The 14,795-nt window shown below is 35.9% G+C and overlaps 1 protein-coding gene across 1 annotated transcript; it reads left to right on the top strand.

Moving 5' to 3' along the window:
* The first annotated feature begins 7,481 nt into the window (after nt 1-7,481).
* On the top strand, nt 7,482-14,575 carry LOC140161675 (netrin receptor unc-40-like). Its single transcript, XM_072184979.1, has 6 exons — nt 7,482-7,503; nt 8,166-8,519; nt 10,854-11,141; nt 12,781-13,077; nt 13,862-14,149; nt 14,277-14,575. Exons 1-6 carry the CDS (start codon nt 7,482-7,484, stop codon nt 14,573-14,575), a joined length of 1,548 nt encoding a protein of 515 aa, XP_072041080.1.
* Nucleotides 14,576-14,795: the final 220 nt, after the last annotated feature.

Raw genomic sequence — 14,795 nt, forward strand, 5'->3', positions numbered from 1 at the left:
TATAATGTGTATTGGGATAATGATTCAACACATATATTGAGTAAAGTATATGTTATTATATTTATTTTAGCCCTTGTTTCTTGCATGAAGCAACACTATTTTAGGCAGAGTTACATTGAACATACGAATACTTAAGTCAATATTTTTAACAAGAAGGAACATCCATGGCATCATTACACAGGAACCCAGTTTCAAACGCACTATATTAAATTTAAAAAATGTGTTTACATTGACATAAATTTTAAATTAATCTACATAAAATATGTCAGATGTTGTTTTAATCGCAGGTTTTAATATTAATACCTCCGATATCTTACAAGATAATCCCCGCAGGTACTTTGACTGTTGTTCACATGAAGGATTTATTTGCAACTTTTTCATACAATCACGTGATATTTAGCAGTGCTACCAAATAGTTAGACTACCCCGTAGTCCACTTGCCCATTGTGCATACTCTGGATATTGTATTTAGCTTAAAACTCTGATTTAATTAATGTGTGCACAATTGATAGATTTTCACATCTGATCTTTTCAGTTACCCTACTCCCTCTGTTTGTTAGCTTCCTATTTTTAACCTGGAATTTCGCGATTAATAAACTGGCAGATTCTAAAATCAGAATTGTTCAGTACTGAAGTGCCAATACAATTATGACATTATGATATGTTGCATTCAATAATATAAGCCACTTTACTTTTACTGTCACTAATATAATTATATTAACTTTTTCATAACAATTTTATACTAGTATTTTGATGTATTAAATATCAGTATAATTTCGAGTTCAACTGAATGCTTTCATCATGATTAACATGCTTTTATTTATAACTATGGCATAGTCTACCAAATAGTACAAGTGAGGGCGCACTGATATGACAGAAAACGGTGAATAATAAACATTTTACAGCAGGTGCATGAAGGTTATGTATTGATGTTTGTGATCAGATTTTCAGGTAGTCCTACATTTAATTAGAAAAATTAAATTTTTCATGAATATGTTTGATAAAAAATATTAACTGGAAATTGGAAATGGGACGCGAGATTTATAAATATACTCAAAATAAAGCACATGACTTTCGCAAACCTCGTCGTCGGAGGTGGACTACGGAAATGCATATTTTTGGGTTTCCCACAGGACATGGTGGTCAGCCCGTTATCGGTCAGTGATAATACAATATTGATCTTCTAGATAACACAACAACCCACATTCAGTTCGCTCTTGGCAGACCGTTTCGTCTTTTACAGACAAACAAAAGCAAATTGTTCCACCTCTTCAAGTTCTCACAGGAGAAGTATTTGAAATACACCCCGGAATACACACTGATAGTGATAAAACATCCTGTATCTGGGAAGGCACCATTATTATAATCCATAGCCTATATCCATCTGTGTGTTGCCATCCATCAATGCTCCTAAATAGAGAACTTATGGACAGAAGTACCCCCGCAGGATAGGTAACATGGACAACCAACCAATCACCCTGCAGGAACTTAGACACGTCCTAATTGCAAGGAACCTTGGCAAACCAGGTCGAGGGAATGTCATCTCGCGTACATGACCTTGAGCTGGCAAGGGGTGGACACAGTGTCACATGCCACAGTGAGAGTTAATAGAGTTTCTGTTTAAACAATAAAGTTTGCTAGTGTCTTTAATCTCATTTTGTGATACAAAGAAACCGCCAAAAAGTGTTGCGATTGTGTGATCCTTCCATTGTAATGTGCTTTTTCAGATAATTCCTTGTTTAAACACCCATTCAGTGATCCCAGCGCAAGTGTAAAAAAATGAAAATTGTTTATAAATTGCTTAAAAGTAAAGGATAAGTCATTCAAATTGTCATTTTTAAAATGACAAATTTGGCACAAAACGAAGAAAACAGCTGTACTGACGAAGTTGAAGCCCCATTCAAATGCATGTAGCTAATTTAGATACTGTCAGTATCTAAATTACAAATTCGTGCTAAATGTCTTATTTTTGTCTTAAATACACGGTTTTCAGCTGAACCACTCGCAGGCTATGTTAGCACATCTATGACAACGACAAAGGTACCAAAACCTGAATTTTGATGATTTTTACCATTATCCGGATGAGCAAATCAATGAATGGGCCTTTAACTGACAAACTCTGTGATGTAAACACCAAAGGACCTTTGTATCTTTCAATTAAAATCAACTGAGTACTATTTTAGAATAATAAACCCGTTTCTTATATGATTGAAAAATGTATTTAATACAAAAATAAAATAAAAAGTCATAGACAAAAATTTGGAATATTGGTCAATGCTCATTGCTGAAATGAAGCTAGTATATGGACAATATCAATGTGCTCTTTCATTTAATGACATACAATCTGAAAAATATTGTAAGGATCACTTGAGGTTTTGACTTTTAAAACCTACATTTTTGTCAAAAACTGTGCTTGAATACGGTAGGTCGTCAAGATTAAAACAAGCAAATTAAACAGAACAAACGGCATTTGAGATCCAAGACTGCATACTTAACGTTAATGTAAGCATCATGTCACAACGGTATTTTCTAAATGCCAAAGAGGGCGCATTTTACTGGTATGGTATGACTACTAAACTTAGTCAGAAGACGCACTGGCCGAAGCTTAATATAACGTTTGCCCAACTTGGGGCTAAACGTCATGTAGCGGGTGTCCCAAAAAAGATTACATGTAGATTTTTGAAGATAATCTAAGTTACTGTTAACAAATATAAACATCCTTTTCATGACATCTATATACCCTCTATTAGTACCCCTGTGAATGTCAAGTTCACAACCTGTACTTAGTCCGCATTTCACGCATTCCTTGACAAGCTCTTAACGTGATAATAATGCAACACGAGGTTCATTATACTACCGTCACAGCCACCGTGCATTTGGCGGGGCACTTGAATAGGCCGGCCACACACCGACACCGCCTGGCTAATAATTATTTGGTGCAGCAGAGACACTAAAATGAATACACGGGATCGATACACGTGAATTGCTATTGTGATTTTGATAGCAGACGAAAATCTTCGGATACTGGGTTAGAAATTGATGAATATCTCCCGCAAATGAATTTTTCTCACGAAACCCGATGTGGTCTCATACATTTGAAAATACGTGTTGAACAGATATGATAGTCGCTAGAATGCGCTTTGAAAATTGGCCGTGCGCTTTGAACTCAAAATCTGACCATTTTATATTGCGTTGGTCCTGTATGGACTACAGCGTGTAGTACAGCTGCACTCACTGTAGGCAGTATAAGAGTCGATGACCATTGGCCTCAATGGGGTATACAAGCTTATTCACGCACAACCAAGATCAATTACCCGGCTATTGTGAGTAGCCTTAGTCATGTCCTCGACTAATTATTCGTCTCAAAGAGCTTCAAAGGTCTGAACCAAATGGCCAATCGTGGCTGTGGATTCAACCTACCATGGCGATTCCTGCCATGAAGATATAGGGTCGATGACATTGTGGGCCATATCATGGCAGATGCAGTATTTCATTCTTATAAACAAAGAATAAAACTTGTTCAGTTTTATTTCAAGAGTTCGTTCAGAAATGTAAAAAGAAACAGCAGCGATTTCAAGTCAACAAAATCCAACTATGACTATTGGGTGTCCCAGAAAAAATTGCCGGACGAATGACTTTGGACGCAAGTCGAGAAATAGACATCAGAATCCATAAATCTCCAAATCTTATTCTGCATCTTATACGCTAATTTTACTGGAATCGGTTGACTGATTGCGAAGAAATGAGCGATTACATAACACATGCGTCAATTCACTTCATTCGAAGTTTGAAAGAAAGATCATTCAACACAATGCGCACTAGTGGCTAACTGTCAATGGGCTCCATATTTTGTACCATGAAATCCTTTTCATTCTTTTTTAAATAATCTGTTTCTTGCAAAACATTTAATTAGGTTTTGTTTTGAAAACCTGCAGGATATTGAAAATGAAAGCTTGCATGTAAGATTATGCTCAGCACTTGTAAATATCTTTTTTCGTTTATGTTGATATAAATGTTGCATAAAAAGATATACATATATGCAGAGAAGCACTAAGATCGATCTATACAGAGTACTTACCCTCTCGATACTGCTGTATGGAGCAGAAACATGGACTCTAAAGAAAGAAGAGGACAACAGACTTTCAACATTTGAAATGATGTGCCTTCGTAAAATAATGGGAGTGTCACGTCTCGACAGGATCAGAAACACCACCATTCGCAAAACCCTTGACATGGAGTTTACCATCCTGGACAGAATATCAACAAAAAGACTCCGATACTTCGGCCATATCCAGAGAATGCCGCCATCACGTTTTCCTAAATTAGCATTTGAGGCACATATCCATGGCAAACGTCCAAGAGGGAGACCACCAAAACGATGGAGTGACTGCCTGAAAGCCGATTGTAGCAAAGTAAACATCAGCTCTTTGGTCGAAGCTAGCAGGCTAGCTCAAGACAGAAGGAAGTGGCATGACATCATGAAGCAGATGGCACCACTCAACCCCAAGTTGGAGTGAACCCCACAGGTCAAGGTTAGGTCAAATGTTGCATAAAGAATTATTGCATAAAGAATTTCATCTGGCTTAAAAAATTCTCACACACATTAATGTTTTTGGAATATTTCCAAGAAATTGTAATGCAAAGTTTAAATCTGTTAAAACTTCAATATTAATGTTGCATTGTTTCAAAAATCACACGTAAAGCTGTAAGCACTTGCTTATTGTCATTCTTGGCTGAAATGTTCTTTGTAAATTTAAAATATAACATATTTGCACAACCTAAAGAATTACAGTTCCAATTGCAAAAATCAAAGTTTTCTCGAACAAACTGTTATTCATCTTCAGGTAATGCATGAATAACATAACACCGTCGGATTAAAAAATAGATAACGTGGACTTAATTTAGGAAGCGGGAAAAAAGCGCCTGTTGATCAAACTTGGAATGAACTGCATTAATGCGCGCATTATGTAATTGTTAATTTCTTCGCAACCATTCAACCGAATCAAATAAAATTTTCGTATGTAATGCACAGTAAAAAAGGCTATGCGTTACAATTTCAATTATGTGATTCTGATGTCTAGTTCTCGACTTATGTTCAATTTTAATCACTCGGTATTTTTCTGTGACACCCTGTATGTTGATGACAGGAGATACAGCGTGCATAACTGCTTTCACCAAAAACGTGTTCTTCTCTAATGACCACCTTCCTTTACTTGTTACCACCAAGAGTCAAGAAGTTTTAAAACTGGTTTATTTACAGTGTACAACATTTAATGTTTTAATATTTTTCATTTGTACAATAAGTTCAACAATGAGAAATAAGAGAAACATAAAAAGTAATAAAGAAAAAATCTGGAACAAAGGTGTGCGTGTGTTCAACTTACGTTGTGCGATATTTTGATGGTTAGTCACTCTTGACACCACTGTCATCTTGCGCTCATAAGTTAAGTTGCTTTAAAGATACGGAATTGATACTTAGCAAACAGTTACAAGAAGGATAGATAAATAATATCTGAAAAAATTTGTTGTACCATCATGGTCCATTTTCTACATGTAACCTTTTTATGGAACACCTTGTATGTGTTATTGGAGGGCATTTTGTGAGAATCTTTAAAATACAAGTTCTCCTACTCTAAAATAAATGCTAGGACCACCAAATCTGGTCAGTGGCTGAAATTTAATATGTTGTACCCAGCTTGGGGTCAAAAGTCACACAAGGGTCAGTAGCAGGAATGTTTCCAATTGGGCTTAAACTTGTGCAAGTAAACCTTAATCTGAAGGGAACATAAAACAATCAATCCGAGTTCAAAGGTCATATGGGGTCGAAATTTGGTCAATTGGGGTGTAATGCGGTGCACTCTCCTCGATATGAGGGGAACACTATAAAATCATCTGAAGTCATTCGAGTTCAAAGGTCATATGGGGTGATTGCCCAATGTGTCCAAATAAACCTTGATATGAAAGAAACATGAAACAATCAATCAGAGGTCAAAGGTCATATTTGGGTCAAATGACAAAATTTGGCAAATGGGGGTTTAATGTGAAGCACACTCTCCTCGATATGAGGGGAACATGATTGGGCTTAAATGTGATGCAAATTATTCGCAATGAGGGGAGCATGAAAAATCAATCTACGGTAAAAGGTTATACCGAGGTCAAGTTTGCCCAATTGAGTTTAAACTTTGTGAAAATAATCCTGGATATGCGGGAAACATGAAAAATGGATGCTGTCAAAATACCGATCCATCGTAGCCGTATCCTTTGAGCCAGTTTGGCCATGATAGTTGATATCTAGGACCATTGGGATGGGATACAAATGTCACCTGATCAATTTGCTATCAAAGGTCATCCACTTCCGATCAATAGCCCAAATAGCGTGTTTTCCCTAAAAAAAACTACTTTCACATATTACATACATGTAGGACAACTACGTCACTTGCTCATATGAATCGGCTGTAGCCAGTGTCAAAAAATGTGTACAAAGAATTGTGGTAAAGGTCATTTAAGGTTCTTTCGGTATGTAAACAAATACCTTCAAAATACCTTCAATAATGATGTCACTAGAACCATTGGTTGGTGGTACAAATTATGTCACGTGAACAATTACAGGTCAAAGATCATACAAAGGTCGCTATGGCCGACAATGTGAGTTCTTGTATTTTTCACTAAAATGCTACTCCTTCCACACATTACATTGCACAATGACGTCACTTGCACATATGCATCACCTATAGCCGGTGTCTAAAAGTTGTAAAAATAATTGGGGTCAAATATCATTTAGGGGTTATTTTCGGTGTGTAACCACAGATTCTATAAGCTGTGATGTATACAAATACCTTCAAAATGCTTCTGTTTCCGCACAAGAACATATGGTTGATGGCAGGAACAATTTGAGGTCAAAGGTCACACAAAGGTCATTATGACCACAAATGTAATTTCATTATATTTCCACTCAAAATGATACTCCTTCCACATATTACATTGCACAAAAGACGTCACTTGCATATGCATCGCATCATAGGCCGTATAGTAGGCTATAGTTTGGCCAATTGGTTTTGTTAAGGGTCGCGCTCTTGGAGCGCAATCAATACTATTTGACTTTGCGCATAAATGTTACATTGTTATCTCCCGAAAAACCAGACGAATAATCTGATATGTTCTTAAGTTTTTTCTAATTTCTGACCCCTGCATGTTCCTATGGGATATTTTCGTGGTGCCTTTTGAGGGTGATGGGGTTGAATACAGCTTAGCAGACTCATATTTGAATTCAGCATCAAATAAACTAAAATAGAATGGGTTTTTTTTTTCAAACCTTGTCTATACTAATCTCCGTCCCTGCAGTTCCCTTTTATGGGATATTTATTTATTCTTGTCGGTAAACACGGGGAAGTAAATCAAAAACATCGCCTGACTAATTTTGTTATTTTGCACCATGCACCTGTGTATAAGGAAATGAGTGTGCAAATCATTCTCAGATAATAATGGTGGAAGGCAAAGCTGTGTGTAAGCAACATGGCGTTCGTGAAATTCTTATGTTCTTTATTCCTGTTGCTAATTATTTTCACCAAGCAAATAAAAGGTCAGTACTAAAACATTTAACGGTTTAAGAAATTGATTTTTAGGGGTGAATTCACACAATAACCACAAAATATAAAATTACACCGAATGAACTACTGTTCGGAAAGGACAGACAGTTTGATTTGGACTTCTCATCAATGGAATAGCATATGGAACAAATTTTAATCTGTTAGGGTAAAATAAATTTTGCGGTTATTCTATGGACTTTCCTTATTAAAATAAATCAAATCAATCAAGATATTTATTTCATTCAAAAATACAACGACAACTACAAACACAATAATAATAATATTAATAATAATAATAATAATAGAGGAGTAACTTTTCAATAAAAGAAATATCCAAGTTTGCTTTCTGAAAACGACTGGAACTCCAGTTGTCAATGTTATTGAGGATTCCCGATCTTGAAGTATTTTCCAATTGGATTTGTTCGCCTTTGGGCACTTTAAAAGTCCGGATTTCCAACAATTATGACTCCTCTTTATGGAGTGTGCATCTATTTTCTGGAATAGCCCAACGCTACAAAACAATTTTGAACCTGAATTGACCATCAATTGAAATTAATTAAGTATTACTTTTACATATAGCTCAGTCTAGGTGCAGCATTCGAGAATTTACAGTTACTACAGTTACGTCTTCATCCCTGACGATTAGTTGGAAATGCTTTTCGTCTGAACGAGGCAATGAGTACCTGGTGACTTATCGACTAACAAACAGAGACCAGTGCGATACAGGGATTGGTAATACCGATGGATCATTTCAGACCAAAACAGATTTAAATTGGGGTACAGTGCAAGGATCTGGGTCTGGAAGCTCTGATACGTACTCTTGGACGATCAACCAACTCAATCCTCACTCCAATTATATGTTAAGCGTGAATTCAAGATATGATGGTACAGTGGGGATATTAAAATCTCTTACTGCATCTACTGCTGAAGCAGGTGAGTCAAAATCACAATGAGTGCAGATGAAAGTTTAAATCTCTCCTGCACTTTTATTTAATATACCTGTACATATTATTTAGTCTTCACTTTCGATATACTACTAAAATTCCATCTACAGGCATAAATGCCTCTAAATGGGTGTTTTATTGACGAAAGAGATGACAGCTCTTAATTTTTGGTTTTTTTAATCCTGTGGACAAATTTGACATTTGACCTTTATGTCTATATATAACTCAAAAATTATATTTAATATGCTTTTTTTTAAAAATAAATGGTGATAAAATGGATTCTGTTGCAATTAATGGTGATCGGTTAACCCTATATTTGTCGTAACTTGACTGCATTCAACACTTATTTTAGATCTGCTGAAGCTTTTCTAATATATCGTAAAGGAGTGTAATTCTGTTCCTGAACATGGAAACGCGACTCTGATTGCACTTGTGAAAAGCTACAATAATACAGTAAGCCAAAGAATTAAGGTACCAGTTATGTTCACCCCTGCATATCCTAAACAAAGACAGATATGTCATAATTGGAATCAGAAGCCAACAGTTGAATCTTTTAGCCCGAATTTAAGACCTCGTTTGTTGAAATAAAGACACGACGATCCAAAAACCCAAGGAAGATTCCAATTTAATAAGTTACAGTTTGCTCCATTGCATGCCATATTGATTTGAACTAGCGCCGTGCTTTCATTGATTAAAACACAAAAAGGCAACTTTTAATTTAGTTTCTTCATTAGGTTGTAGATCACCGTTTCTTTGATTCTCAACCGAGTTCAACAAATAAGGTCTTAAACCAGAGCTAATGAGTACAGATATTGGCTGTTTGTTTTAATTTTGACATATTTTTCTTTATTTAGAATATACAGGGGTAAACACAACTGGTTTCTTAATTTTTTGGCTTACTGTACTTATGTGAACGTTCATTCAATGATCATGCTCGAGTTACGTATGTCTAACTCAGATACAATCCTACTTGGTACGGCGAATCTGTAGTGAGGGTCCGTCGTGATCAACGCCGCGCCGTTGTGAAAAACTTTTAGTATGTCATTTTTGGGTCCATTAAAAATGCATTATGCTAAAATTCCTTTGGTTGCAATTAGTTCTATTTTCTATTAGTTCAATTTTCTTAGACTAACGGAGAAATACCCGATCTAATCAAACATAGGTCTTACATTCATAACAGGACAGGTGTTGATGTCGAAGCCAAAGAAAAATATTAAAATATAATATATTAATATAATATAAAATATAAAATATAATACGGTAAATGAATTGCTTAATATCAGTAAAATAATGGCAAGATATCAAAACAGGAAAAAAATCAGATTTGAATGATAATTGTCACAAATTGTTACAAGCAATTCAAACCATCCTTTATTCATCTTGTCGGTTTTAACCTCTCTTGACTCACACATTTACCAGTTGGTCGTTCTGGCTCATAACTCATAACGATAGCAGTAAATGAAGCTATATATATTTTTTTTTTAATCCCTGTGCATGATCAGGAAAATATTTAGCAGTTTTGAATTATGACCCCTTAAACTTTAGACCTTGGAAATTGCCCAGAGGTAACAAGTTGATAATTTTTTGAAAGGTTATATTGAAAAATAAAGCGGTCTTAAAGACATAATGTACGATCCTTATAATATGAAATTGGTTTATTTTTTTCAAACCTGATTTTTTACATATTTGTAATGTTTACAGATGTCCTAACTTCCACCTAAATGGAATCGGCCAAATATGTTGTCTTTGTAGGTCAACAGAGCAAAGTTCGACATATTAGCATAATTTAAAAAATTATGACTTTATGTCCTCCCATAGAACTGCGTGTTAAATGACCAAAATAACCAGTGGGATTTCTTTCACTTTACCTTGTTATTTCAACCTAAAATGGACAGCAACCCTTCTCGTCAGTTATTACTGATATTATTTAAACATTTTGAATAAAGAATAACACAATTAAAATTTGATGGAAATCGTACATTAAGGCTTTAAAGTAACACTGCTTTGATATTTGCTAAGAGTGATATTGTAGTGACATAAAAAGACGTCCGTATTAGATAAGCAGGTAATAGGATGACAGATAGTCATTTTAGCCATTTTTTAAGCATCCGGGGTCCCGGTCCGGGGTACTTTGTTGTTGTTGTTGTTAAATACCCCGTCTTTCTCCAGATTAATGTTACATGTTTTGGGTGTTATGTCCTACATGTATTGTAGAGTAATTAGGCGAACACGTTTTGACAAGGTCATGGCGAAAAGGAGAAAAATATTCCAAACTTTTGTCCACGACTGTACTTATTTGAATTAATTTAATTTTCCTTCACAGCTCCAAGCGGTTCTCCTCCAAACATAACAGCGACAGTACAAAGTGATAGTATTGCAAGTTTCTCATGGAACCCAATACCATGTGGTCAAAGAAATGGCAATATTATTGGATATGACTACTTATTACAAATCAAAGGTGATGGACAACTGCGCACGGGTACATCTACTGCTACATATGTCAATTTTGCTGATTTAGCCTTACAATGTGTTACTTACGAGTTTCGTGTAGCAGCGAGCACCAGTGGTGGTACAGGCACATCAGGCAATCTTGAGTTTACTCTAGAACTAGGTAAAACTTCCGGCACAAAATTTCAAAGGGAATTATGTGATCCAGCACAAATTAGCTTTAATATCGACACTGAGCTTCTTTTGAGATATGGTCATTTATACTTTTTTAAAACACAAAAGGAGAAAGGGGATTTTCAACTCTTACAAACAAGGAGCATGTAATATATCATTGCATATTAACTTATTTTGAGAAGAATTTGCCTGTTCAATATGAGTCTCAAAACGTGAAAACGCCGATATTACAGCACATTTATGGTGGACGGTCACATCCAAGCAAACACAAAACATTTTACAGAAAACGTTTATGGTATAACGTTTTAATAACATTCAGAAAACATTTTTGAAAAACATTCTAACATAATGTTATTACGTTTGAACAAAATATTTTTCGAAAATGTTTGCCAAAATTATTTTGCCATAACATTTTGACATTTAAAAAATGTTGTTGTAGTGTTTTATTTACATAAACTGTTTTTGAAACGTTTTTTATGATCTTTATATAACCCAACATTATTTTAAATGTTATTTAAACCCCGGGTGCACTTCAATATGAAATAGAAGTATGTGTATGGGTGACACTTTCACAGTAGGGGGCATTTGGTGAGAGAAAAAAGTAAAAAAATTATGGGGTCATTGGGTGAGAGCATGATTTTGGCATTCGGTGAGAGCTAAATGTAAAAAAAAATATGGTGCCATTGGGTGAAAACATGACCTTTTCAGCACCACATAAACCTGGAACATTGAATCTCTAGACTAAATGGCTTCAAATTTCTTTGCTTTTTCAAAATAAGTAACAAAATCAGTAATAAATGAAAGTTGCTGTTCAAATTGAAAAACATGGGTCTTTGGGTGACAGATCAAATGAAAAAATGAGGGCTCTTCGAGTGACAGAGCATGTGTTCATTATACAAATGGGTTTGTGCGTGACAGCGACGCTGAAAAGGGGGTCTTAACAGCCCTACCCACGCGTCACCTCAAGCGTGGGAGTGCCCCCTCCCCCCCCGGGTTCTGACTATAACCTTAAAGTGTTTATAGTTTTTAAACATTTTTGTGCTTGCGGGGATAAAGTTTTTAACTGTAATTGTGTGAGAGGCAGATTAAAATGGTGTTTATTAAGATTGACAAGGAATGCCGTTGTTATTTTGTTCAACTGATATGTTTAAGGGTATACGATGTATTGTTGGTCGAAACAGCAAAAAAAGTTGTTCACGGCATCTTGCGAATGGTAGTGAGCTTTAGCAAAAATTGCATTGCTCAATTCATAGTGAGCGTGTAGAAGAATTCAAATATCACAGATATACTTTTGTAGGTCCAGTGGTTCTTGAGTTATGTTGTAAAGAGGGCTGTAACAACAATACTTTTGTAAAACGTACATAACTCATTAACAACAATATATTAAGCAAGTTTTCAAAGTATGATTTGTAGAATGAAGTGTTATTTTTCAATAATATATTGATTCAGATAATGAAAATCGATTTTTTTTTTGGGCTGCTTCGACCAACAATAGCTCGTATAACCTTAATACAGACTAATTATAATATGGTATTTTATTATATCGTTTTAGTTTTGCGTATGTAATGATTATATGAATGATGCCAACAACATGGGTGTGGTATTCAAACTTTTTATTATTTTTAAAGCTCCTGGTGAAATAAGCGATCTCAGGATTACAGGATTTGATTCGGAAAGTTTTGATATGACTTGGACTGCCCCAGACACTGGATGTCCAGCAAACACATATCTAGTGAGGAACACTTTGATAAACCAGGATCAGTGTATGTATAGTAACGACGAGATTCAAATTACTGCGGTAACAAGTGCGTCATACTCTGCTGTAATCCTAATACCATATTCTACATACATGGTGGATATCACACCTGTCAATTCTGCTGGATCTGGAACAACTACAAGTATACAAGTCACAACAAATGAAGCAGGTACTGTAATGTTTATTACCCTTCGTCCTACGAGGGGATAAAAGTATTATGGCAGGGAGGAATTATGTTGTTTCTTTCAGATTAAGACTATTGTAAAACACATGCACACGTACACACAACAACAACAACAACAAATGTTGGATGTTGCTTTTAAGAGTCGAAATTGTTATTATGGTTTTATTGAGTACGAGAGTAAGAAATTAATGTTATTTACCAACCTGTATACATTTATTGACATTTACAGTACATGGAGCCAGTGGCGTAGCCAGGTGGGCGGGGTGGGACAGCTTCCCCCTATGAGAAGTCTTGCCCCTCTTACCATCCCCCACCCGTGGGAAGCTGGCCGCCGAGGCCAAAGTTGCATTGCCCTTGCCCAGGCTCCCTCTCCCATGTTTATGGCGATATTTGACAACCCAAACTCGCATCTCGCATTATTGTGAAGTCTAATTTAGTCGAAGAACAAGCGGCTTCAGCCCATGGTTTAACTTAACTTGGGTGGATTGTTCTTTTGGAAGCATTTTTGTACTTTAGGTCAGTTAAAAAAACATAATGGTTCCAAACATTGTGGTTCCTAGATAAGATTATGTTCTTCTACTCTTTTTTATTTGGCCATTTATTGATCCATCTAATCTAAGACTTCTGGGTCGAGATTTATGTTCATTGACATTTTACTAAATGTAAGCCAAATTGGCCCGACCCCAACCTCCAGCCAACCACCACCCACCAAGTCTAATGGTGCGTTACGACCTCATTTAGCGTCTCCGCTAATTTCTCTTTTGTTCAGTACCAACTGTTGTTCCGTCTAATCTACAACTTCATGATCGAGGTTTGTGTTCATTGACATTTGCTTGGGATGATTTACCTTGTGGAAGTAGAGGCGGAACCATAAACTACATCTATGAACTAGTTAATGATATAAATGGTGATACTGTAAGAGGCCAACCCACTACAAATTACATCTTCATCAATACTCTTGATTGCGTGGTTGATTACAAGTTCAGAGTTGCGGCTGGATCGTCTAAAGGTCCTGGGCCATGGACTGGTTACATAAATGCATCAACAACATTACAAGGTATTTCAAATTATACTAACATGACTAATTTGCCCGGGTAAACTGTGATATAGTACAAGCAAGTACAATTAATTTGTGTAATTTTTCTAATCCTTGTTTATCTTTCCTTGTTTTGACGTATAAATAGTGTCAAACATCCAAGCATTAGGAGGAGAAAATAGCGTAAGCGTAACATGGTCGGCTGGAATTAATTTCTGCACATGTAGTGTCGTGTATTTGATTGAATACTCATTAACCAATCCAGGGCAATGTGGAGACATATCAGATACTACGAGGATGACCGTTACAACTACATCTGATACCACTTACGTTATCACTGATCTATTACCATACTCTTCGTATACTGTGTATGTTACACCAATGGTTGATAATAGAAGAGGAGATGAGGCATATGCAGCTGTCATGACATTTGAAAGTAGTAAGTAAATGCTAAAATGAAATTGAGGAATGTGGTCAAAATATAAAGTAACAAAACCATATTCCGACTGTGTTTAAATTAAACTCTTGCTGATGTTTGTCAGGATCCTAAACGATGTTGGTCACTTGCTGGAATCGCATCGAAATAGGCACAGACGTCCTACTAAACATGAGGTGAAACAGTATTATACATGTATGATGAATGAACTTTCACCTCCTGGAATTGATA

This window comes from Amphiura filiformis, chromosome 1 (assembly GCF_039555335.1).
Source record: "Amphiura filiformis chromosome 1, Afil_fr2py, whole genome shotgun sequence".
In the NCBI taxonomy this organism is placed as follows: domain Eukaryota; kingdom Metazoa; phylum Echinodermata; class Ophiuroidea; order Amphilepidida; family Amphiuridae; genus Amphiura; species Amphiura filiformis.

Bases quoted from the DNA above. Each gene is read 5' to 3' on its own strand.
- LOC140161675 (XM_072184979.1), top strand. From the start codon at position 7,482: ATGGTGGAAGGCAAAGCTGTGT. The intron at 11,142-12,780 runs GTAAAACTTCCG...TTATTTTTAAAG, and splicing joins TGAGTTTACTCTAGAACTAG to CTCCTGGTGAAATAAGCGAT. The intron at 13,078-13,861 runs GTACTGTAATGT...TCTTTTGTTCAG, and splicing joins AGTCACAACAAATGAAGCAG to TACCAACTGTTGTTCCGTCT.